General features: G+C 47.9%; 1 protein-coding gene across 2 annotated transcripts; it reads right to left on the bottom strand.

The window, feature by feature from the left end:
- Nucleotides 1-1,264: 1,264 nt before the first annotated feature.
- SZRD1 (SUZ RNA binding domain containing 1) lies at nt 1,265-25,330 on the bottom strand (the record flags this gene model as incomplete). 2 transcript variants are annotated; one of them, XM_079698219.1, is made up of 4 exons in its annotated part: nt 25,263-25,330; nt 5,438-5,487; nt 3,445-3,699; nt 1,265-1,367 (listed from the first exon to the last, which is right to left on the bottom strand). In XM_079698219.1, exons 1-4 carry the CDS (start codon nt 25,311-25,313, stop codon nt 1,265-1,267), a joined length of 459 nt encoding a protein of 152 aa, XP_079554345.1. In that variant the 5' UTR covers nt 25,314-25,330. The 2 variants fall into 2 exon arrangements, with proteins under 2 accessions (XP_079554345.1, XP_079554346.1); XM_079698220.1 differs by having other exon boundaries at nt 3,445-3,696; nt 25,263-25,318.
- Between the last annotated feature and the right edge of the window lie 231 nt (nt 25,331-25,561).

Below are 25,561 nucleotides of genomic sequence, written 5' to 3'. Positions count from 1 at the left end.
AGTCTGTCATTACCAATCTTTGCAATGCACAGCTTGTCTTTCCCCAAATGTTATTCAGAATGGTCTGCTCCCAAGGTAGTGATTTCACAAGGGAAATGTACCAGGTAGAGTTACCGAGCTGATGCCATCAACAGTGATGGCGCTCCACAGACCCTTGAGAGTTCTAAGCCTTGCTGGAGTGGGAAGACCCACCTACCTTCTGACCACACTCGGCAGGAGGCTCAGAGTCCTGGAGTCAGACTCTCTCCTGGCTTTCCTTGTGCTGACAGCAAAATACTGAGCAAGGCTTGCAGCCTCACTCCTAAAGCCCGGGAGTGCAGCCTCACTCCCTGCCCTCTTCTAGAAGTAGTAAGCCCGGCTGGTAGGGAACCACCCTGAGGGATTTTGGAAGGGAAAGTCTGTTCACTTTCCCTGTCTCCCAAAATACTAAAGGTGAGGGGTTGGCACCCTCCCCAGGCTCTCTGAGCCTATAGAGCTGGCCCAGTCTCCAGGTAGGGCCCAGATGCTCTGGGACTTAGCTGGGGGGAGGGAGGTATAGGCATGGGGTGCTCATCTGTCCTGGGCTGCAGAGCCCTGCCCCTTTTCTCGGCGGCAGTAGGAATACAGAAGCTAAGCTCACCAAAATCCTATTGGTTAATGTTTCTAGTGGATTGCCCAGAAACATTTTTAAGTAGACTACCAAACTACCCTTTCTCAATTAAAAATTCATTAAACTGCTAAAACCCCTCCCATGTACTTTGTTTTGCAAATCAAATATTTGTATAAACAAACAAAAATAGGAAGGAAAGAAAAAAAAAAAAGAAAGGATATTTTCAAATGGAACTTGCTTTTAAGTGATGAAGACATGCACTTGAGGGTGGGTGGATGTGAGTTCTCATTTGTGTTTTGAAATCCCAAATTAACGAACATGATAAACTGTTATTGCTGGCACTGGCTTCACCCCAAGCGGCCAAGTGGCACTGTCTGACTCTACTCTGAGTCCTTGGTGGGTCCTCCCAACCCTCCTCTAACCCCCACCCTTTCCCTTTCCATTGACTTGGGACAGCCCTTGTAGAAGTGCCAATCACAGTGGGAAGGGGGGGAAGGGAGGTCACAGTGCATGGGGTTCAAGGTCACAGTGGGCGGAGCAAAGGGGATCACAGTGCAAGTAAGTCAGGTCGTTCCCTCTGCTCAAGTCCAGCTGTCTGCCACGGCAGTGCGACCCGCAGCGGACGACCCAGGAGGTGGTGACGGCGGTGGCGGCGGCATCCTCCCCTGCCCGCGTTTATCTGCGCTGTTTGAAGCCTTGTGATCCATCAGGACCCAAAGGCTGTCTGATCACATTGTTAGGTTGCCTGCTGTCTTCGGGTTGGGAGATCCTGGTTGGCCTGAAGGGAAGAAGATCAGAGTGAGGCCTGAAAAAGGGTATAAAAGAGACCCCCAAATCTTAAAATCAACCAATTCTGCACCTGGGGCAGAAGTCACAGTGGCTATTAGCCAACTCTGGCTCTCTGAGCCTGCTTCTTTGGCAAGCAGACTCAGTGCAGCTCCAAGCTGGGAAGCCCCTGAGAGCAGGTGGGGTGGACGGTCGATGTTCACCTCTAGCATGTGCAGCACTCTTCCCCACAGGTTGGTTCGCCATCATTCACCGGAGGCAGAGGAAGTGCGCCAGGGCCCATCCTCTACAGAGGCAGTGACCATGGATAGCATATCTTCCACAGAACTTCATGGCACAGACTACCCAGAGGTCCGGCCAAGGTAAAGACCTCTAACCAAGAGCTCACCAGAGTGACCCGGCACCCGCCACCGCTGTTCTCCTGCTTCTCTCCAGATCATGGGATTAATGGTTGACTCACATTACTGTGGAAAACTAAAAGAAAATAGGCTTTTTCTACTTTGCCAAATGAAGGCTTACAGGAGAGATAACAGAAGTCCATCAAAATAATGAAGGCGTAGAAATAAGGTACAGATTAGCACTTCAAGTCCCAGAATACTCCGTCCAAGGAGGAGTCTCAAAGTTAGAAAGAGGCTGTTTCAACAAATACTGCTTTACCAGGAGGTGACAAACTTACATAATACAACCTCTAGGACTACAAAGAAAAAAAAATGCCAGGAATAAAAAAGAATTTAGAAAATTCACAGAAACATCACATTGGCCCATTATAAGACCCAAAAGATAACATCCAGAACCCACTTATTTAATTGCACAACAAATGGATGAGGCAGGTACGATCATTATCCCATTTTTCAGAGTAGGCTACGAGGGCACAGAGGGGTTAAGTAGGTCTAGGTTAAGCAGAAGTTAAGTGGCAGAGGGGGACTTTCCCTCTGTGGCGCAGTGGTTAAGAATCCACCTGTCAGGGCTTCCCTGGTGGCGCAGTGGTTGAGAGTCCGCCTGCCGATGCAGGGGACACGGGTTCGTGCCCCGGTCTGGGAAGATCCCACATGCCGCGGAGCGGCTGGGCCCGTGAGCCATGGCCGCTGGGCCTGCGCGTCCGGAGCCTGTGCTCCGCAGCGGGAGAGGCCACAACAGTGAGAGGCCCGCATATCGCAAAAAAAAAAAAAAAAAAAGAATCCACTTGTCAAAGCAGGGGACACAGGTTCGAGCCCTGGTCCGGGAAGATCCCACATGCTGCAGAGCAACTAAGCCCGTGCACCACAACTACTGAGCCTGCGCTCTAGAGCCCTCGAGCCACAACTGAGCCCACGTGCCACAACTACTGAAGCCCACATGCCTAGAGTCTGTGCTCCGCAACAAAGAGAAGCCGCTGCGATGAGAAGCCCGCGCACCGCAATTAAGAGTGGCCCCCACTCACCACAACTAGAGAAAGCCTGCGGGCGGCAATGAAGACCCAACGCAGCCAATAAATGAATAAATAAATAAATTTATATTAAAAAAAAAAAAAAAAAGAGGGCTTCCCTGGTGGCGCAGTGGTTGGGAGTCTGCCTGCCGATGCAGGGGACATGGGTTTGTGCCCCGGTCCGGGAGGATCCCACATGCCACGGAGCGGCTGGGCCCGTGAGCCATGGCCGCTGAGCCTGCGCGTCCGGAGCCTGTGCTCCGCAACGGGAGAGGCCACAACAGTGAGAGGCCCGTGTACCGCAAAAAAAAAAAAAAAAAAAGAAGTTAAGTGGCAGAGATGGGCTCAAACTGGCTGATTTTGACTCAAAGTCCATGCCTTTACCCTGTAGGCCACACTGCCCCCTGGCGCCTACAGAGGCAGCATGCCAGCAAAGCTTTCAGAGCAGTCCCGGAGCCAGTGCAGACAACAAACCAGCCGTACCAGCCGGGGTGGGCAGCTGTAGCCACGATGGTTCCAGCCCTGATTCTGCCTGCTTTTCACTACTCTGCAGGCAGCCAGGCCACTCTCCTCCTCCTCCTCCTCCTCCTCCTCCTCCTCCTCAAGGTGGCCTGGTGGAGTGGTCAGGTCTGGCTGGCAGGTCACCCCTGCCAGCTACACTCACCGGTCGAGGATGGGTTTCTCTTGCTCCTCCTCGGGGCTGGCGCTGCCCAGGATCCGCTTCCGGGCCTCCGCGTACTCTGCCTCCCGCTGCGCTAGGGACTTGACGGGAAGGGCTGGCCTGCTGGTGGAGTTGGGGCTGCTGACCACACCGTTGCTGGTGGGCCTCTTGAGGATGCGAATCTGTGGAGGGGGCCCCGTGGGAAGGCTATCGTCCTGAATCACAATGGGCACTTTGGGAGGAGATTTGGATTTCCTGCTGACAAAGAGCAAACACAGCTTCACAAGTCCTACCCTTGACTACAGAGGCCCCATCCATGTCCCACACCCACCCCTCACCACTTTTCTCTCCCTCCCCCTCCTAATTCTATTCGTTATTCTCTGGCCTCTGACCAGACATCAGAATTCTCACTCTTCAAGAAGGGTTTCTCGAAAGAGCAACCTTGCCTATTAAGCTCACGCAGTCCACAGGTCTGCTCCTCAGACCGAACCCCAGGCAAGGGGGGCAGGAACACCAGCTCATTCTGGGACTTCTATCCCCGTGTTCGTCAAAGTCACATCAACCACTGTCGGGCCCCTGCGGCAAAACACCTCTTGTCCAGAATCCAGTGGCCTCAGTTAAAACCCCAGCTTCCCTACACAGACCAGCGTGTAACACAGGCCGGTGCGGCGGGAGCCCCTTAGCTTGGGGATCAGCAAAGTGTTCACTCCCAGTCAAGGTCCCACAACATACGCTCAGACCAAACACTCCAGCTCCGCCGTCCCTGCCTGGCATCAAGACAGGATTTACCAAACTGCCTCAGCCTCTGGTGAGTGTCCTGTGCCTCCCAGAGACAAGCTACTCCAGACACTGGATGGCCTCTTCAGAAGAGCTTCTGAGCAGAGACCCCTCCCTCACCAGGGCTCTCCGGTCTGCTGGACGCGGCGGGGCTGGGGTCAAGGACGACCCTGGAAACAGTGCTTGGCAGTGCTCAAAGGAAAAGCACCGTCCAAGGCTGGTAGATGTGCACATCGGGCAATGTGTCCACAAGGGGAGGAGGAAAACGACACAGGAAGGGAAAGAAACAAAAGCCACAGGAGAACAAGGGATCCAGGCAGGAACGGCCACCCCTCGACAGCCACAGAGACCCTCCCCAGAGCAGTCAACTAGCTTCTCTTCAGAACCAAACAGCGCTCAGGGGCCTGTTTTCAGAGCCCTGGTTGTCAGGAGGAGTAGGTACTGGAGGGCCGCTGCCGGGGGGCTGGAACAAGTCTTGGGCGGGACAGGACAGCATGGCCAGGGGACTGTAACCAGGCGCTAGTGTGGTTGCTGAGATGAGCAGACAGACAAGGAGCCAGCACTCGGATCACAGAGGCAGCGAGCCAGGAAAGTCAGCGGACGGGCAGGGCACCCCCAGTTCCCTGGGGATGACTGTGCAGCCCATCAAGCAAGTCCAAAGAGGCCCTCCCCGCCTCCTCCCTGCCGCCTGTCCCTGCGGGAAGCTGACAGGTTACCAGGGCAAAGGCAGACTGCTGAAGTCAACTTTCACCTGCTTTGGAAACCCACTTCCTCTGCTGCCTGGGTGGGGGAAAAAAGCTATCCTTAAAGGTCTTGAAGAATTCCCAAGAATCTTTTCTTCCAGGATACCCTCGTAATGCGCCAAGCCACCAAGTCACAGAGGGCCCAGGGAAATCATCTGTCCAAACTCCTCGTGTCACAGAGAGAGAAAGTGATGTCAAGAAAGGGAAACAACTTGCTCCAAACCTCAGAGTCAGGCCTCAAGCCCAAGCCTTCTGACTTGTCACCTCCCACCTCACACAGGGTGCCCACTAAGACAGGAGGCAGGTGCAACACTCCAGCCTCACTGCCAAAGCCGCAAGCCACTGTGTCCCTAAGGGAAGGGTTCGCTGCCCAGGAGCCTGGCCTGCCTGTATCTAACGGCCAGCTGGAGAACACCACTGACTGCCCAGCTCTCACGGCAGAGAGCATGAGCCCTCAGACCAGACAGCAGCCTTACCTCTCCTTTTGTGTGATCTTCAGTTTTTTTTCCAACCGTCTGTCTATTTCCTAGAGGAAAAAAATGTATATAAAAAGTGGAAAAAAATCTCTCTCAAATAAAAACTTACGTCTTTATTTTCAGAGCTAAGGGCAGTGTCCTTTCTGATCAGGGACATTACTGTGTCCTTTGAAGTAACGGATGCAGCCCTCCCTTTATGAGACTCCAGGATTTGGGGCCCTGACTCCCTGCAGGTTCATCTCCCTCCATCCCCGTGGCTGCGGTGAGAGTTCTAGACCTCATCATTCAGCTGGGTTCTTTGCATGGCCTCCAACTGGTCTCCTGGTCACCAATCAGTCCTTCACAGAGCCACTCGTATCAACTTTCTAAACGTAAGTCTGACTGTGTCACTTCCCCACTTAAAACACTTCAACTGCTTGCCGGATCCAATCCAAGCTCCTAAGCATGCCTCGCCCACACATTCCCTTAGCTTCTGTTCCTGTGCTACACCACAGCAAAACCGAACTGTGGCAACCCCCGGAACCCAGCGTGCTGATCTGCCTGCCTGCAATCTCCGCCTCCTTGCAAACTCCCATTTATCCTGCAAAACCCAGCCTGAATGTCCACCTCTTCTTTCTGAAGTCTTCTTTGATCCCATACAGTTAATCACCTGCTCCTCAGACATAAGCTCTCCCTTTTACATTCCTTCATGATCATATGTGTCACATTTCTTTTTTTTTTTTTCACATTTTTTTTTTCCAGTACGCGGGCCTCTCGCTGTTGTGGCCTCTCCCGTTGCAGAGCACAGGCTCCGGACGTGCAGGCTCAGCAGCCATGGCTCACGGGCCCAGCCGCTCCATGGCATGTGGGATCTTCCAGGACCGGGGCACGAACTCGCGTCTGCTGCATTGGCAGGCGGACTCTCAACCACTGCTCCACCAGGGAAGCCCTGTGTCACATATTTTATGATCTATTTTTCTTACTCGTATGGACTTGAACTCTGTGAGTAGCACCTAGCAAAAGGCCTAGAAAAAAACAGAAGCCTAACATCTGTGGAACTGGATGGAAGTCGGAGTCCTCAGGCACTCAGCACCAGGAATTCCTCCACAGCCTCGTGTACGAGCCTCCATGCATGGGACAGGGAAGCTGTGCACAGAGCACAGCCCAAACCTCCAGGCTCCTTGGCTGTCCCACTGCTTTTTCTTAAAAAACGTTCCACCAGCCAGCAAGGGGAAGACCATCCAGCTACTGGATTATGCAAAATTATGTATTTCTCTGGAGAGTAGATCTATAACAGTGGTTCTCAACCAGGGGTGACTTTGCCCACCAGTACGTGTGGCAACGTCTGGAGACATTTTTAGTTGTCATTACTGGAAGGGAGCTGCTACTGGCATCTAGTGGGTGGAGTCCACGGATGCCACTAAAATCCTACAATGCACAGAATAGCCCCACAGCAAAGAATTATCTAGCCCCAAATGTCAACAGTGACAAGGCTGAGAAACCCTGACTTATAAGATAGATGGGATTTTCAAAGGAGTCTGTTACTTGCAAAATGTTAAGAATGACTACCTTAGTAAAAAGTTTTTGAAATTTGCTGAGTTCCATCTCAGAGCCCAGCGTGTAGCTAGTTTTCACAAACGCTCTGTATTTCCTGTGCAGTTCAAGCTGGTTAACCATATTATTCAAATCTTCTACATTCTTACTGATTTGTTTGATCTATGGAGTACAGAAAGAATCAAGAATTATTCTTTCTAGTACATTAAAGTTTATCATTGTGAAGTAATCTTCTTTACCTTAAACTCTATTATTTCACATTAATAAAGCTATGCCAGTTTTTTTTTTTTTTTTTTTTGGTTAGCATCCCCTGGAATATGTTTTCCTCTCTTACTTCTTGTCTCTCCATGTCCTTATTTTTGTTTCCTGTAAGCAAGATGAAGCTAGCCTAACCATATGAAGCTGAATTTTAAATCGAGTCTGACACTGACACTCATTATGACTGATGCTGAGTTGTGTTTAAAATTTTTTGTTTTTATGAAAGACCCAAAGTATATTTAGGCAAGCACAACAAACTGTATTCTGAGGCACCATCAACTCTCTGGAGGGGGTAGGAAGCCGCAAGAACAAAAACCTCTCACTCAAGCATGGAACACAAGTTGGCACCCAATGGCTGTTTAATGACTGAATAGAAATGGTGCACGGAGGCTAAGAGAATGACCTAGATGTTTTCTGTGAACAGAGAGACATGCACTCAAAGAGAATCTATGCCACAGCACAGTCAGTAATGTAATTCTTCTAAATTTTTGGATTAATAACAGTGTTACTGCCTGAGTAAATACTATGTTTCACATTAGTCTAATGCCCACTACCTTTTATGGGCTTTTCACAAATAACGTGTAGTTTTAAAATTCCACACTATCATTCTGCTCCAATCTGAAGATGAGACTTCCTATTCAAGTTTCTGCATCATAAATGCAAGGTTTCACATCTGTGGAATTTAGGTGTCTTCAAATGGTCAAAATCAAGTGCCTCCACAGGCGGGCAAGTAACCAAACTCTATATGCAGGCAGCACAGTGAGGGGGTGAGGGGCTGTGAGGCACCAAAGAACACTCGTTCCCCCTACAGACAGGCAGCCAAGCCCTGGATGACAGGGCCAGAGCTGCTATTTTAGGAGATTTTTATGGGAAAGCTGTAAATTTTTAAACGTCATTACATGAACTCTGGCTTTCATATCTCCTTAAGGGCCAAATAAGACATAAGAGGCAAATGGGCCTAACACGTTAGCCGATTTTTTAAAGCACTGTGGAAAAATACACATTACAGTGGCTGAATTTGAGAGGTCCCATCCGGGTTTCCTCTCAGGAAGGCAAACTGCTTCCTTCTTTCTCTAGGGCCTTAGGGAAGACGGGGAATCTGCCCAAGCCCAGCAAATACAGCTCGGGTGGAAAGGAGCCCTTCAAGAGGGCATACGGACTATAATGCTTAATGGCTGTCAATACTCTCCCAAACACTCATTTTCTGGCACACCAACCCTGTCTGATAAACAAAGTAGCTTGTATCCGTCTCTGTCGGATGAGGGCAAGTTGCTCAGGGAGGTTGAGGAACTTAGCCAAGGTCACAAGGTGGACATCATGGAGGCAGCCCTAGAACTACGGCCTCTGGAGGCCCTGTCCCGTGCTGCCACACCCCCAGGAGGGCTCAAACCCTTGGAAACGCTGCTAGAGTCATTCGATATTGACCCCATCTTCCGTACAGCCCCTGAATCCTACACAGCTCCCTGGCACCCCAATAACTAATACTCCCATCAACTTCCATCGCGTCAGACAGGATGGTTTATCAGAGTTGAAGAATTCTTCCATCAGATGAGAGGACAAGATATGAACCCAACAGCTCTGGTGGAAAGCGGATCCTGGCCGTCTCCAGATGGCCAGCTGTACACCAGCATGCTCAGAGCCATCCAAGCAGGGGAGGGGTGCTCTGCCAGCAGCTGGAGAGGGCACTGCATCTCACTCTGGAGTCTGTCCAGGTATCATGAGTCAGTCCATTCTCTCCTTGGACAAGGCTTTGCAATCAATCTGCCTTCAGACTCATGCTCTGAAGAGCTGGACCAAGTGGAAACTTTCCTACAGGGTGCACTATGAGGAGAATGCTTGTCTCCTCCAGAGATGCAATAGCCCAAAGGAATTAAACAGGCCTCAGAATGTGTGAGGAAGCGTCTAGATGTGGGCCCCAACAAAGAATCTAGTTATCTAAGGGCACTTTCTCTTTTTAAAAGGATGCACAGAGGCCCGGCCCAAGGTCAAGGCTCCTGTGTTAGAGGACCAAGGACTTCTGTGTTAGTGAAAGAAACCCATAAGCTCATCACTTTATAACTCAGCTCTGAGTGAGGAAGCGTCACCGGGGCACAAGGCAAGTTTTAGGGGATAAGCAATCAGAGGGGAGGTGCTAAGAAAGTTTGATTTCCTATGGCTTCTCCTTCCAGAAAAGCTCTTTATTGTTTGTCAAGTAGCACTGAAGAGACTCCAGAAGATGATGCTCTCTGCTAAGTGGGGTGGCCTCCTCTCTTTGGGTCAAAATTCTAAACAAAAGATCTCTTGTTACCAAGCACAGGTATCACTTCTCCTGTGGAGCTACCCCTCTACAAAAATGAGGTACATCCTTCTTGGTCTGAGAGAACAAGCGAAACCATAAAGAAAGCAAGCATGGGGGCAGGAGGTCATGAAGAGCCACAGTGGGGAGCGAGGTGGTTCTGGACGGGCTCGTCCTCATGGGAGGCAGAGGGGAGGCCACAGCCACAGCCACCGGGTGAGCGACACAAGACATCAACATCTGCAAATTCAGCTCACCCAGGGAAGCAGCACAGCTTCACTGGCTGCCGAGGACCTTAGTCTTGCAATGATTATGCTCACGTGACCCTCCAGCAGAGAGCTGGGAATGGAAGCATGGGAGGGGAGGAGACGCCCCAAACAGCCTAGGCCGTGACCCAGGCACAACCTTCAAAAGGAGCAGTGGCAACAAAGAGGACCAGGATGTCTGTGCAAAGGGCAGGCAGACTACAGGGAGAGCCCCACTCTTGTAACACTGAGAGGTGCACGAGAAAGGAAAAAGGAAAAGTGAGAAGGTAAGAGGCGAGGAGAAAAAGGCACAAGAGATAGACAGATAGGTTATTCTGGGCCTTGGTGCAAAGTACAGCAAGTACAGCACCACTACAGCTTCCTGCCCCCAAAAACAGACTTTATCAGCTCACCTAGGGAGGGGGAAGCCGACTCATACTAGCCACACTCGCAGGAGACAGAGTGAACAAACCCAAATCCTGATCTGTTACACCAGGGGGTGTGGGAGGAGGTGTCCTGTCCCTTCTGGAGCCTGACCTCCGGCTGCCAGCTCCCCAGGGCCCCCACCACACCGTGTCCTGCTCCACCACAGCACCCCTCCCTCTGATAACCCAAATCCCCTGGTCACCATTGCAGCCAACGCAACTCCAAAGAATCCAAGTAATCTTGTATTGAATGGAGGTCTAAGAGGTCTTGGCTCTGAGTTAGGAAATACCATCTTTTTATCAGCAACAGTTACTATTTAAGTGACTTTTCCGGACAATTTGCCTCTCTTTGTCAGTTTCCATTGCAGAAGAGGATCTTTTCTGATTTTCCTCTCAGATTCAAGGAATAATGACTGGTCTTGGGCTCCCTGTGAACCACTATGCCCCACAGGCTCATCTGGTCTCGTCCAGCTATCCCAAATTGGGGAGCACATATCTACAAGCAGACCACTGGGGGGATCTGAAGAGATAGGAGTCCTGAAAGTACAAGTGTTTCTCTCAGAACCAGAGCCTGACAGGTCCTGATGAAAAGCAAAGAGAAGACGCTGTCAAGGAGCTGATGGTGAGACCACCTTCCAAGTACGTTCTGGCTCCCAAACTCCCACCATAGCAGGAAGTGCCCAAGCGGGGCCTAATCTCTTTAAGTTTTGGGCAGGACATCAGCGCCCATTCCCCTGGCTAAAAGACAGCCTGTGTCAGGGCCTCCTGGAGAGCAGCCTCCCCAGAAAGGTGCCTGTGTCTCCATACCACACACAAGGATGGAATTCTGGCTCCTTCCACGAGGGCCTCAATTTCATTCAGGAATAAAGCAAAAAGAATTCATGGGGAGAACCAGCAAAATCTGGTCTAAAACCAGATAAGAAGGTCTCTGTAACTTTTAAAGTGCACCACTGGTCATTTCAAGTACAGATGTGCAATCCATAGAGACTTTTCCAAACAACCTTCATATCAACGTGTGTAACTCTGTGCTTCATCCCTGCCTTGTTTCTCTACATCAGTGGCATGGCAGTGACACTGTCCTGCCCCAGTGGGGCTGGCCGTCTCCAATGCTTCTGCTTATTCTACCTCCCCTGACTAACTCCAGGGAGGGAAGCACCCTAAGTCATACCACCCCAGGTTTGATTTTACAGTGATGCTTCAGGATTACTGTCAAGTTCAGAAGATCAACTCAACTCCTAAGCAAACATGATCGGGTAATTCAGAAAAAGCAAAAGGCAGAAATCAGAAGTTGAGAGACAAAGAAGACCTGTGGGGGCACAGCTAGGCCATCAGCTGCCTTTTTAATACAGACGCAGGTTAGTCTGTTTGAAGGTTCCATTTCCCACAGAACATTCCTCCTTCCTCTGTTCCTCCCACAGCAAGGAAAACATTCCACTTTAATTACGTGGGCCACTGTAGGGCACAGGATATAGTTCTAAAGCTCCCTCCCTAAGGAAGTCTACGCTTTGTTAATGTATCTCAAGGCCATTTTCTTTTTGCTTTACTGTGATAAAAAAAAAAAGCTGGAGACAAGCATTTATGGAAAACCTACTATAAAGTAGGAGATGTGCTAGAAGCTGGAAACCCAGAGATGAGTAAGGCAATCCCCGCTGATGAGGAGAGCCTAGCCAGGTGGGAGAAGACAGATAAACCACAGTTGCTATGTTGGTTGTATCAACAGTGTTTTGGAAAGAGAAATGAAGGGGGGACGAGCCTGCCATGATAAGTCAGGGAAAGCTGCAAAAACTTAAAGGACTAGAGTTATAAGGAGAAGAGAAGGGGCATAAAAAAGTTGGGGAGAAAGAATGAAAACATGAATAGAGGGAAAGAAAAAAGGAACCCCAAATATGATACTTCTTAAATGGAGATATTCAAATCTAGAAAGGTATTTGATAATGGACCCATCTCTTTTAAAAAATCTAGGCTTGGAAAACCATCTGAGATTACTTTAGCTGCAGTCAGCAATGGTTCGTATTATTTGGGGACTTCCCTGGTGGCACAGTGGTTAAGAACCCACCTGCCAATGTAGGGTACATGGGTTCAAGCCCTGGTCCAGGAAGATCCCACATGCCACGGAGCAACTAAGCCCATGAGCCACAACTACTGAGCCTGTGCTGTAGAGCCCTCAAGCCACAACTACCGAGCCCACATGCCACAACTACTGAAGCCCGTGTGCCTAGAGCCTGTGCTCTGCAACAAGAGAGGCCCGCGCACCGCAACGAAGACTAGCCCCCGCTCGCCACAACTAGAGAAATCCCGCGTGCAGCAACGAAGACCCAAAGCAGCCAAAAAAAACCCCCAGAAAAACAAAACATATTTGGTATCAACACTACTCAAAAAGCTACTGCACGGGCTTCCCTGGTGGCGCAGTGGTTGAGAGTCCGCCTGCCGATGCAGGGGACACGGGTTCGTGCTCCGGTCCAGGAAGATCCCACATGCCGCGGAGAGGCTGGGCCCGTGAGCCATGGCCGCTGAGCCTGCGCGTCCGGAGCCTGTGCTCCGCAACGGGAGAGGCCACAACAGTGAGAGGCCCACGTACCACAAAAAAAAAAAAAAAAAAAAGGCTACTGCATAAAATTAGTTGTAACTCCTAGGGCCAGCAAGATATGAACTGGAAGAACTTAGGCACACCAGAAAACCACGAAGGGCTTTGGTGTGGTACACTGTAAAGATCAAACAATTCGTACTTGCTCGTAAGGAACAACCACTTCCTGCTTTCTTTTCCAAGTTCGCTACAGCTTTCTGGACCTCTCTGCGCCTGCCCAGGAAGAGGGAATCCTTTGGGCACACTCTCTCTTCTGCACTAGATCCAGCTATACCACTCAGTGCAGTGGTGACCGCCACGTGTGGCTGGTAAGCACGTGACACGTGGCCAGTCCAAACTGAGATGTGCTTTAAGTGCCAAATACATAGCAAACTTCCCAGACTTAGTACAAAAAAAAAGTGTAAAATAGCTCATTAATATATTTTCAATATTTAGATGTTGACATGATACTACTTTGTATATACTGGATTAAATTAAAAATATTAAAATTAACCTCGTTTCTTTATACTTTTCAAATGTGGCTTCTAGAAAATTTTACATTACCTTTGTGGCTTGCATGATACTTCTGTTGGACAACACTGCTTTAGATCTAACCTTAGAATAAGATGTGCCTCTGTTGTACATTTCATCTGTCGGCAACTAGTGACTGAGTGCCTTAAGGACCCAAGAGGCATGGTGTGTATTGATGTGCAAGACCTACTTTGGTGGGTCCTATTTGTCATGTCGGCATAACAGCAACTAGCACTCATCCAGCGCCCAATGTTTGGCTCAGGCCCTGGTCTGGGTAACATTCACCACCTCCCTTCAATCCAGCTCTCTAAGCCCCACTGTCCCACTGAAACTGTTCTTGTCGAAGCTGCCAAAGACATGCAGTCATTGGCCAGAATCACTGGTAAATTCCAAATCTTCACTTGGCTGCGTTGGGTCTTCATTGCTGCATGCAGGTTTTCTCTGGTTGCGGCAAGTGGGGGCTACTCTTCGTTGCAGTGCGCGGGCTTCTCATTTCGGTGGCTTCTCTTGTTGTGGAGCACGGGCTCTAGGCACACGGACTTCAGTAGTTGCAGCACACGGACTCACTAGTTGTGGCTCACGGGCTCTAGAGCACAGGCTCAGTTGTTGTGGCACACGGGCTTAGCTGCTCCGCGGCATGTGGGATCTTCCTGGACCAGGGCTCGAACCCATCTCCCCTGCATTGGCAGGAGGATTCTTAACCACTGTGCCACCAGGGAAGTCCATTAATCAATTGAAGTAAGCTTTTATATATAGAATGCATAAAGCATTTTCTTTATTCAGTCTCCAGACACTACTCTCCTGGTAGTTCCCTCTCACATTCCATATTTGATTTCTCCTATAACAAGATAGGTTCCTTTTCCTCTCCTGATCCCTTGAGGTTGGAGAGTTTGCCCCTTCTGTATCCAAGCTGGCTTATTAAGTGATCTCATCTAGTTCCACAGCTTTAAAACCATTGATACACAACTGCCAACTTGACATTCCCACCTGGATTTCAAAAGGTACCTCAACCTTTTGTGTCCAAAACCCAACTCTTGATTTTACCCAATCACCCAAATCTTCTCCTCCCACATTCCCTTTACCCACCCCATTTCAGCAATTCCAGTCTTCTAGGGATCAGGCCAAAGACTCTGCACTCTTCTCGATGCCACATCAGCAAATCTTGTTGGCTCTATTTTCAAAATGTACTGTGAATTTTCTCAACACTTCTGCTTCTGTGACCACCCTGGTCCAAATTACCAACAGCCCCTGAATGGTCAGTTGTAACAGCATCCTAATTAGTCTCTGTGCTTCCATTCTTGCCCCTGCAGTTTATTTTACTTACACACAGCAGCCAAAACTACCTTTTTAAAAACCAAGTTAACTTCTGTTTAACACCCTCACATGGCTTCCTATTTCAAGGTGATCTCCACCATGGCCTCCTATTCTCTACTGCATCTAGCTCCCTGCTACCTCTGACCTCATCTCTTGCCACTTTCTCTTTCATCCATTCCTACTAGATAAAACAAGCACAATACAGCCTTAGAGCCTTTGCACTTGCATTCCCTCTGCCTGCAAGGTACTTCTGCATCTTCTACCTGGCTTGCTCTCTCAGCCTATCTTTATTTGAGAGGCCTTCTCTGACCATTTTTAAGAAAAGGTACTCCTGGGGAATTCCCTGGTGGTCCAGTGGTTAGGACTCCATGCTTGCACTGCCGAGGGTCCGGTTTCAATCCCTAGTTTGGGAACTAAGATCCCGCAAGCCGCACAGCACAGCCAAATTAAAAAAAAATAAAAATAAAAAAAATAAATAATAAAAAACAAAAAAGGTACTCCTGCCAGTCACTTTCTATGCTCCTTTATTTGCTTCATTTTTCTTCATTGTGTGTGTGTATAAGATATTATTATCATTTATTGTCCATCTTTCTGCACTAGAAAGTAAGCTTTATGAGAGCAGAAACTTCATTCACTACAGTTGTCTGGAGTGCCTAAAACAGTACCCAACACATAAATCAAGGAACAATCCTATGAAACAAGATTTTAGCGATATATCCCCATTTTACAAATGATTTACAAACCAATTCAGAGGCGGTTATGTAACCTGACCATGGTTCCACAGCTACTATGGGGTGGAGCCAGAATATAAACTGGGTCTATCCGGATCCAAAGGCAGTGACACTCTCCATGTTCCAAATAAAATCTAAGGCTGCCTTAAGCACTTCACAGTAGTGGTGGTGGGAGCGCACTCTCCAAACACTTGCCACAGGTATGTGTAAGGAAGGCACCAGGTCCTTCCTTCACCACCCTAATCCTCACCACAACTCAAGTGATGTACAGCACCCCTGCTGCACGCTCAGAGGTTAACTGACTTGCCTAAGGCTACGCAACTAGTAAGTGAGAGAACTGAACCCTAAACCTCAAGAGGAGGAAGCAAAAAGGTTCAGGAGTGTGGCTGGTGTGTGGCCGCAGGACCTAAGAAGTAGAATAAAGACTGACAGGGATCACCAACCTGCCTGCCTGTGCACCCCAAACCAGGTGAGTGCAAGCCCACAGTTCCCGAGGAAGGACTACAGCAGAGCTCAATTCCAAAGTCCAGATCTTAAATCTAAGAAGTGCCCCAAAGGAACAAATTTCCAGAACAGGCCTAGCAATTTAGATGTATCCCTCAGAAACTCTGTAACTTGCCATCTTGAGACAATGTATTATTCTGCTTCGAGTGCCTCTTCAGAGGGTCTCCATGGGGGAGGGAATCCACACAGTCCCTTACCTTAAAGGAGTGGAACAGGCAGGGGTGGGAGTAGCGGTGGTGAGCCCAACCCCTGGAATAAAACAGGAAGCAGAGTCTAATGGGGGTCCCCTTTCTCCATGTTGATTATTGCTTTCTCCTTTCCCTTTTCATACAACACTAAGCAATACAACTCTTAGAGTAAACAACATACACATTAGTCCTCTGGGGCACCAAGAAAGAGACCCCTCAGCCAGTCCTGTCGCACCCTAACGGGAGAGAGGCCACACTGGCAATGGCTGGAGAGCAGCCCTCACACTCAGAGCAACAACACACTCTGCTCCAGCATTGCCTTTGAGTGATGCTTTATTTACTCAATGCTTTATTTAACTCGCATCACCAGGCAAGGCAGATTTTATTAATCTAATTTTACAAATGAGGAAAACGAAGCTGAAAGGTAGTGATGAAATAAAAATTATTTTAAGACAAAACAGGAAAAATTTAAACACAAAAGAGTCCTCTGCCCGTTTGGCCCCCTCCCTCCCCCTCTAGTGCGCATTGTGCACCTGTATTATGCATTAACCACACCTTCCCAACGGCAGAAATACCTGCTGAACGGTAAAGATCCACTTTTCTTCTGGTGTCGGCTATGCACCTCCTTAGTAGATAACATTCCTTTCTCAATCCTGTAAGGAGTCAGAATGACCTACCACTTGCCTTGTACATGCAGACATCTTTGGTGAACTTTATGTACAAGGCCAATATATCAGTTTCCTTAAACACAGTGATTGGTGCGGAACAGACTGGTCGGATAACCTGGGGAGATACTGGGCTGCACCTAATGCAAGTTCTCAGCTTAAATACTTACTTATGACCTTATTAATGTTACTAGCTCTATTACTTGTATTCTATCTGTTTTACAAGATTATAATTTTTTGCACTACCAAGTGTATGACTGAGACTCCAATAAAATTAATGATGACTAGGTCACTTGAAACAATTGACCAGATATACAGTTCTGTAAGATCAATGACTGTCATAGTCTAACCCTAGATATTGGAAGAAGCAACAAGAGGGAACCATTTCCGGGACCATAACAGACTAGTAAGTCAGGTGGCCCAGAAGCTTTTGGTTACTGTTAACAAGGCCTAGTCGAATAATAGCACATTAAGTGGCCTATCAACAAAATCCTCACCTGACCTGGGAATGAGCATTCCTAGTGCCATGGGGCAAATTGGTCAGGAAATGCCTCCCAAACCTTGGTTGAAATTAAGACCGAAAGGGAAGGGACTGTACAATAAAGAATGTTGCTCACCATCCAGTTCTACAAGAATCAAGCCATTAGCCACTGCAGTCACTGACCTACAATACACCTGAAAAGAATTCAGGGTGAAGATCAGGATGAGGCATTTTGTGCTCTGGGAAAACTGGCAGAAATGGCCCTCAGATATTTTCAGGAGCAAATTTTATGGACCCAGTTTCTCACATCTTCCCATACGTAGAAAGCACTAAAACCATTAACTGAGATTACCTGTTCTTCGTGGATAGCAGTAACCTTCTACCAAGGTGTGTGCTTGAAGTACATGCACCCCTTCGCCAAAATCACACATCTACTGGCCTCTCCCTTTACCTCTTCGGAACTGTTCTCAGAGCTCTCTGAGAGACTGTCTCCGGGTTATAATCCTCAGGTTGGCTAGAATAAAATTTTCCATTTCTTTCTTAGACTGACTATTGATTAATTTTTTCATTGACAGTAGGTAGTGACTTGCCCAAAAATCAGACATGGCACTTGAACCCTTAGCCTAGACTTCTGACGTCTCCTGCCGTGGATGGTGGAAGTGCGTCATTGACTGGCAGAGGCAACCTATTCTTTCTTGCTACCTTTTAGAATGAAGACAGCAAGTCTCCTCTCCCAAAGGAAACATTAGGCAAACAGACTGGGGGACGGAGCAAAGTCGCTGTTACCACCCCCCAACACCGGGTTTTATTCAAACACCCAAGGGCGCCTTCACCAAAGGCTAGTTAGTTAGAATCACACACTCAGGAGGGGCAGCAAACAATGCCTCCAGGGCCAAGTCAATCAATAAAACAGGACAAAACACAACAGGTAACACAATCCGTGGGTAGGTAATATGCGGTGGGGACTATGGAAGAGAGGAGATGAGAGGAATCAAGACCCAGGTAAAGGCATTCAGATTCAATATTTAAAAAACCATGTGCACCCCAAAAAAGCCTATAGGTCGAATACCGGAGGGCTGGCAGTGTGAAGTACAGATAAAGGGATCCTAAGATGGCAGAGATGTTCAATCTTCTCAAGAGATCTGAGCAAAAATGATTTACATTCTCTCTCTCTCTGCTTGGCTAGATGTTAAAAAGTTATTTCCCATTTATAATCAAGATTTCAGGGAATTCCCTGGCAGTCCAGTGGTTAGGATACCGCACTTTCACTGCCAAGGGCCCGGGTTCAATCTGTGGTTCAGGAACTAAGATCCTGCAAGCTGCGTAGTGCGGCCAGAAAAAAAAAAAAAGATTAAAAGAAACCTTTCAACCAGCGTATCACTTGCAGTCACTGTTCTTAGTATTAACAGCTAACAGCAGCATTGGCCTTCTGGCTCTTGAGCACCGAGTTCAAGTTTCTCAGATACACAAAATTTATTAGCTCCTCATCCAGAAGCAGGAGGTCAATCCCAGGCAAAACAAATACAATACTTCAAAGGAACTAGCAACTAAGCACCCTAAAGCACTGAACTAGTTAAATATCTGCCAAGAAGCAAAGGTAAACAAACTGTCCAAAAAGATCCCTAAGTGTAGGCTCAGGATGCCAAAAGCCTAGGCTGAGACGGACCATGTGACTTCCTCTCCTGGACACTAGGAATGATAGTACCTACACTTCACGAGGTCACGGAAACAGAATGGGGTAATGAACGTAAAAAGGCACTCCACCTGCCCAGTAATGAGCTCTCAAGATGCTGTCTAAGAAGCCCTTTCAGAAAGGCCAGTGGGATTTGGGAGTTCACAGGTTTATAGGCAGTGTTCATTTACCACCGAGACGTGCAACTAGGTAGCAGAAACAGAACTGACAGCTGAAGGGTCGCGCATGAGTAATGACAGTCCTGACCTTTCCAGACTCGAGTCATAACTGTCCTGTACAATCTCATCTAAGGATCACACCCCTGAAGAATGCAGCTTTTTTTTTTAATCTTTTTTTGGCCACGCCACACGGCACGCAGGATCATAGATCCTCAACCAGGGATCAAACCCACATCCTCTGTGTTGGGAGCATGGAGTCAACCACTGGACCGCCAGGGAAGTCCCAAAGAATGCAATTTTAACTGTACATATTTATTATTCCTTTTAGAAAGGAATGACTATTTCCTGTGTTCATTTTATAAGGAAAAGCGTTTTGGGTTTGGGGAGTGGATAACTTACCGTGAGGGACATTTTAAAATCTCTTACCCTCAGGGATAAGACCCTTTATGTACACACTGACCGCTGTTAGGATTTGTTGCTAATTTCTGTGGTGGCTGGTTTTAACCTTTATCTTGCATAGAACTGAGCTGGATGTTAAGGAGAAGGATGCTTGGCGGAGGCTAGCATAGTTTTAAAAACCCTTGGGAAGAGAAATCTCTATAGCTACCACTTAAAAAAAAAAACACATTTCATTCTGTATTTTGGCCACAGATAGAAGTAGCTAAACTCAATCTTCTCCTAGGAAACCAACAAGTCAGTAGTTGTCTTGACAGGAAAAAATTTCTATTTCCGTGGAAAGTGTGCAGGAAAGAACCCACTCCACCTTGTGAAGGCTGGCTAACTGATACAGCCAGAAACTGACATGAACTGTGGGAGGCCCACTACAGTGTAAAGGGAGAAACTGGAAAGAAAGGGCTGGCCCCAAGAATTCTTTTGAGTCACCAGATCTAGACAACAGTGTCTTTTCTCTTGGAGGATTTTACCAAAAGCTTTAGAAAGACACACAATTCTGTCCTGCTGTAGAAGGAAAAGCAACTTTCCGAATTCCAACCCACAGCACCATGGCAGTTCTCTTGTACACCCTGAGCATGCTGGGAACAAGACCCCCATGCAGCCTCAAAGAAAAGAGCTGAGCAGTTACGAGTGAAAAGCTTTCTCCAGAGTCCCAGGGACAGACGGCTCAGCACAATCATGTCTAAACTAACTGCTTTATAGAAAGTCCCTTCTGAAGACATCAGTGCCTAGAACTCAATCTTTCCAAAAGGACCAGAAATAGCTTAGAAATGGTTCCTTTGGGCATGGTACACCTACATTTGTGCTGATAGCAGAAATCTTAAATGCCTTCTTTACTGTAAGGACAGACGTAAGGAAATCAGCACCAGATAGCCCCAAAATAGCTAGTATTTGCCCACTATCCACAGCCACTGTACACCTTCTGTGACGACAGCAATTACAGGTAGCACTGAAGACCCCAAAGTGAGGTGGCAGCCACACTTCAGGGAGAATGGCCTCTTCTCTAAAGAAAGATAAGCAAATCAAAGCTCTTATCTCTTAAATTAAAAACTATGTCACTACTCTGCTTAAAAAAAAAAAAAAAAAAAAAAAGCCTCCAAAGCTCCTTTCTGCTTTCAGGACGAAGTCCAAGCTCCCCAGAACCAAGTACAAGGAGGCTCTTCCTGATCTGGCCCCTGCATACCTCTCCGCATACCTCTCGGGCCTCATCTCTTTCCACTCAGTCCTGCCAACATCCTGCCCTCCAGCCAGAAGGAAATACTTGTAGCTCTCCCAATGCTGCATACTCTTCTCTCACTGCCTCCTTGCCTATGTGTGCATTTGTCCTACATTTTACCTGCCCCTCTCAGACCTACTACTGCTTAATTCAACTGGTCCTTCAAATCCTATCACCTTCTCTACAAGACTGTCTCTGATCCCAGCCACGGTACCCTGTCTGTACCTCTTTCAAAGAAAGTGCTGCCCCACTTGACGCCTCCACTGGACTGTGCTGTGCCTAGTACCTGGAATACAGCAGGTATTCCATGTTTACTGACACCTTACTAGAGACTTATATACCATGCAGTACTGCTGAAGGGCTAATGTTTAGATGACTAGCTCAATGAGGGTAGAAAGTAAACATAATTTAAATTCTTAATCCAGAAGACCAGTGTCCTTTAACTTACGCAAGATGGATTTCTTTCCAATTAGCTACACGACTTGCCCTTGTGAAAAAAAGAATAAAACGCAACTTCTGAGATGCAAGGAAATTAAAAAGGTTGCCAACACTTTATAATAAATACCAGTCCAATTCCATTTATGTACCATCTGTCTTCCCCTAGGACTGGGTTAGCTTATTACCAACAAGATGGACTAGGTCATATCTTTTTTGTGTGTCTAGACAACAAGTGAATATAAAGCTTCAAACTATCAGAAATTTGAACCTGAGTCCATTAACCAGCTTTTAAGAAAGCTTTGATTTTAAACTTTTTCCCTTCTCCCTTTTCTTTTTCCTCCTCTAAATTCTACCCCATGCTTGCACAGTAATAATTAACCAGGACCAGATATCTGAAGACTGTAACCTCTGATAACATGACTGATGCACAAGTCTAAGTTGTTTTCAGAACAAGATGACCTTTGCAGGCTCCACCTCCAGACCACCAGGTCACAGACCACCGGGCAGGAGGCACATAGACCACAGACAGCCTGGCTCCTGGAACTATGATTAAGAAATGTCACAAGAGCATGATTAAACACCAGCTTCCCCTCTCTTTCCCCTTTAAAAACTCCTGACTAGGGAATTCCCTGGAGGTCCAGTGGTTAGGGTGGTTAGGGCTCCATGCTCTCAAGCTGAGAGCCCGGGTTCAATCCCTGGTCAGGGAACTAAGATCCCACAAGCTGTGCGGCTCAGCCAAAAAAACCCAAAAAAACAAAAAACAACAAAAACAGAAACAAAACAAAAAACCAACTCTTAACTCAAAGACCAGTTGGAGTGGATCTGAGACTTGTCTCCCACTTCCTTGCTTGGCACCTTGCAATAAAATCCTTACTCTGCTGCAAACACCTTACTTTGCTGTGCCCTGGGCACGTGAGCCCTTCTCGCCTTTTCAACTTGAGCAAACTGCTGATCTGATTTCGGGGGGAGTAAGGATTACAAAATACTGAACGCTATTTGTCCCTTGAGATGTGCTTAAGACAAGGACACAATTTAGAGTGTGAATCAACATTAACTCAATTCTACATTTTCATTTCTCCCAAAGGCAGAATATTTTTAAAGAAGCATTTCCTCAATGGAATGTAAGTTACATTTTTGAACTGTCCTTTTTTTGAGGATGTAACTCCTTGGGAGAACAGGTAAAGGGACTATTTTATATCAGATAAGTGTTCACCATATTAACTAAAAACAAAAAGCAGTGTATTTACAGAATATTTGAGGTGTTTCTCAAAGTCAGTCTTCCCCTGAAGGACACAATAGAGCTTGATATTGAGTGTTCTGAAAATACAAAGGAAACAATGACCTCACATGTACTGACAAATAAGAAAAAAATTCTAGAATGATGGCAAAATTCTTTTGTGGTGTTGGAGGACAGGATCACCAAAAGCCTCTACTTTCAAGGATTAGAACTGCCTCTAAATTATATAAAGTTTAAATGCTCACTTTTAGAATTAGTCAACCCCATTTGCTAGTCTTGCTATCCCGGTGTTTCATTTTTTTGTAAGGGGTTGTGTATGTGTAATTTAACACTCATTACCATATATCAGTTGAGAGACAGGGTAACCTGAAGCTAAGACTTTTACGTATGCAACCGGGTATGTCTGAAAGACGCTGTATAGTTAGTTGGTTTCCCAGTGATATGGACACTATGCTTCATCCCCTCCTTCTAAAGTGCACATTTACAAGACCCTTTGTGAAATTCGCAAAGGGAATCAACTTCAAGAGAACCTTCAAATATAAGCCCAAAACAAACATATTAAAAATTAAAGTTAATGCCCAACTCCCAAATTTTCCATAGGTCCCCAGGTGGGAGACAGCAAAATGCTAGAGAAAGAATCCAGCTTTGGAGTCAGGTCAAAATCCCAGCTTCCCAATTACTATCTGTGTGCCTTGAGCAAAAAACCTCAGTTTCCTTATTTACTAAAGGAAGGTAATACCTCTACGGGTTATTTCAACTAAATAAAAGCTATATAAGGGAACTTGCATTTTGGCAGTACTGCTCATGATGTCAATGAAACAAGGTTTGGGTTCTATTTCTGTACCTGGCACTTTTAAAGGGTTTTATTTATTTATTTATTTATTTATTTATTTTGTGGTACGCGGGCCTCTCACTGTTGTGGCCTCTCCCGTTGCGGAGCACAGGCTCCGGATGCGCAGGCTCAGCAGCCATGGCTCACGGGCCCAGCCGCTCCGCGGCATATGGGATCCTCCCAGACCGGGGCACGAACCCGTATCCCCTGCATCGGCAGGCGGACTCTCAACCACTGCGCCACCAGGGAGGCCCTAAAGGGTTTTAGTAAAGTACAGTACAAAGAATACTGGACGAGCACCAGAAAGATCTAAGTTAAATCTTACATCTCTGGTGTTTATTCAGCTATAAAATGCAGGAGTGTGCTAGCTGATCACTAAGCAGCTTACCAGTTGTGAAAAACTAAAGCAATCCTCAATTTCTGAACCCTACCTTCATTTTTGTTTATTTTCTTATTCCTTAACATGAGAAACTCATGTCCCTTTGAAACATGTGAGGAAAAACAAAGAAAGGACAAGATGCTCAAGAAACTTCTCATTTGAGTCATATTCAAACTGTAGGCCAAGCTTTTTTTTGCAGGGAGCAGCATGAGGGGTTCTGAATGATTCACTCACATTCGTGGTAGGCAATAAACGCCCCTACCGGAGACTGTAAATTCTCTGGCACAAAGTCACTGCTAAGCACGCTGTCTAGCACAGAGCAGACACTCCAAAATGTTTGTTGAATGAATAAATACCTAGCTGACACCTGTTGCTCGCTATAAAATCTTTCGATTGCTCTCCTTACTCAAGTCAAAATCCAAGAAAGATGGTCGGCACATGTAAGAGCTGTACAGAATACCTTCTGAACGAATTAATTCTTCAAATCCTCAATTATGCTAAGTGAGAAACAAAGACCCTGAGAGAAACGCTGAACCACCACCGGGAAAAACTTCAACGCCAAAGTTTCAACATTAAGGAAATGTTAAGGGAGAGGATCCGTTTCTCGGCCTCTTCAAGCGTTGACAAGCACCCTTAAAGGCGCTTGGGGGGAAAACCCCAGCTCCTGTTGTTCTACCCCGGCACACTCGGCTCTCCACGCCCTACTCCCGACACACAAACCTTCACGGTGGATGTCACTCGAGCCAGCACTGAACAGACACGAACACGGGGAGGACAAAAAGACATCTCCCCACCTTCACAAGGGTCACCATAGAACCACATACTCTGAAATGACCAAATTAAACACGAACCTAGTGGTACTGGCTATTCGGCTTAAGAAAAACGAATTTCCTATAGCTTGTGGAGGTAAACAAAACTCCAAAAACCAAAGTCGAACGGTCCATTTTCCCCCCTCCTCTCCCAGGAATGCGCCTACTTTACAAATCGCACCCCTCCCCCCTCGACCCCGGCGATCACACTTCGAGACCCTTCCCCGGTGCTCAGATCGTTGGGTGGGCCTCGGGGAGAGAGGCTGCCCGCTGGGCTTTCGGTTGTTACGGCGGGGTTCCCAGGAGACGAGCCTGCCGCGGGCTCTCAAGAGTAAAATTGAAAGAAGAAAAAAACCCCAGACTCGCCCACCGTGGCGTATGGCGCAAAGCAGTGGGGGATTTTAGCAGAGTTGAGGGGTCCAGAAATGACTCAATTTCCTCTTCCTGCTCTTCTGCGGAGCCGGGCTTGCCGCCCCAGGTCCGCGCACCCCCTCCCCACATGGTGTGTCTCCTCTTCAAAGCACATGAACTTTAAAATGGTGCTTTGGGCGGGGGGAGGGCCGACTGGGAAAGGAAGGATCAAAGGAGCTTGGGGCGGGTTAGAGGGCGCCTGGAAAACAGGCCCTGGGGGGCGGGTGTGACGCCCCGGGTGACGTGCACATCGCTAAGGGGGTGGTGGGTGAAAGGAGGCGCACCGGGCAAAGGTGGAGGGAGAAATGGAACGCGGCCCCTTTAAGAGGCCTTCCCGGCGCTCAGGGGCCGGAGGCCTCTCCTTCGCCCCCGGCCCGGCGTGCGGGGCCCTTCCTCGGGGACAACCATCCCCAGACCCACTCCCCGGAGGCTCCCCTCACGCCAGGTCCCGCCCGGCCCAGCCCCGGGGCGGCGGCTCCTCCTTACCCCGCTGTCTGCCGCCTCCTCCCAGCTCTCAGCGACCTCCTCATCTTCCATCTTACTCGCCGCTTTCCCTCCTCCTCCACCCCCTCTCCGCGCCTGCGCCCTGAGGCGCGTCTCCGTCGCGGGCGCTAGCGCGCAAGGCTTTGCTCAATGAACCCCGCCCCCTGCGAAGCCCGGAAGAGGCTCCAGTCCAAGGCCCAAGATCATTCAGGAAGCCATCTTGGGAGAGGGCAGAGAAATCAGAAAGTTGCCATTTTTCTTAAGGGCAACGTGATTTTTCTCTCTCCCCCTCCCCCTCCCCC

This window comes from Hyperoodon ampullatus, assembly GCF_949752795.1.
Source record: "Hyperoodon ampullatus genome assembly, chromosome: 2".
Lineage (NCBI taxonomy): Eukaryota > Metazoa > Chordata > Mammalia > Artiodactyla > Ziphiidae > Hyperoodon > Hyperoodon ampullatus.
Note: the sequence above shows the minus strand (reverse complement) of the source record. Positions and strands in the feature narration are given on the sequence as shown.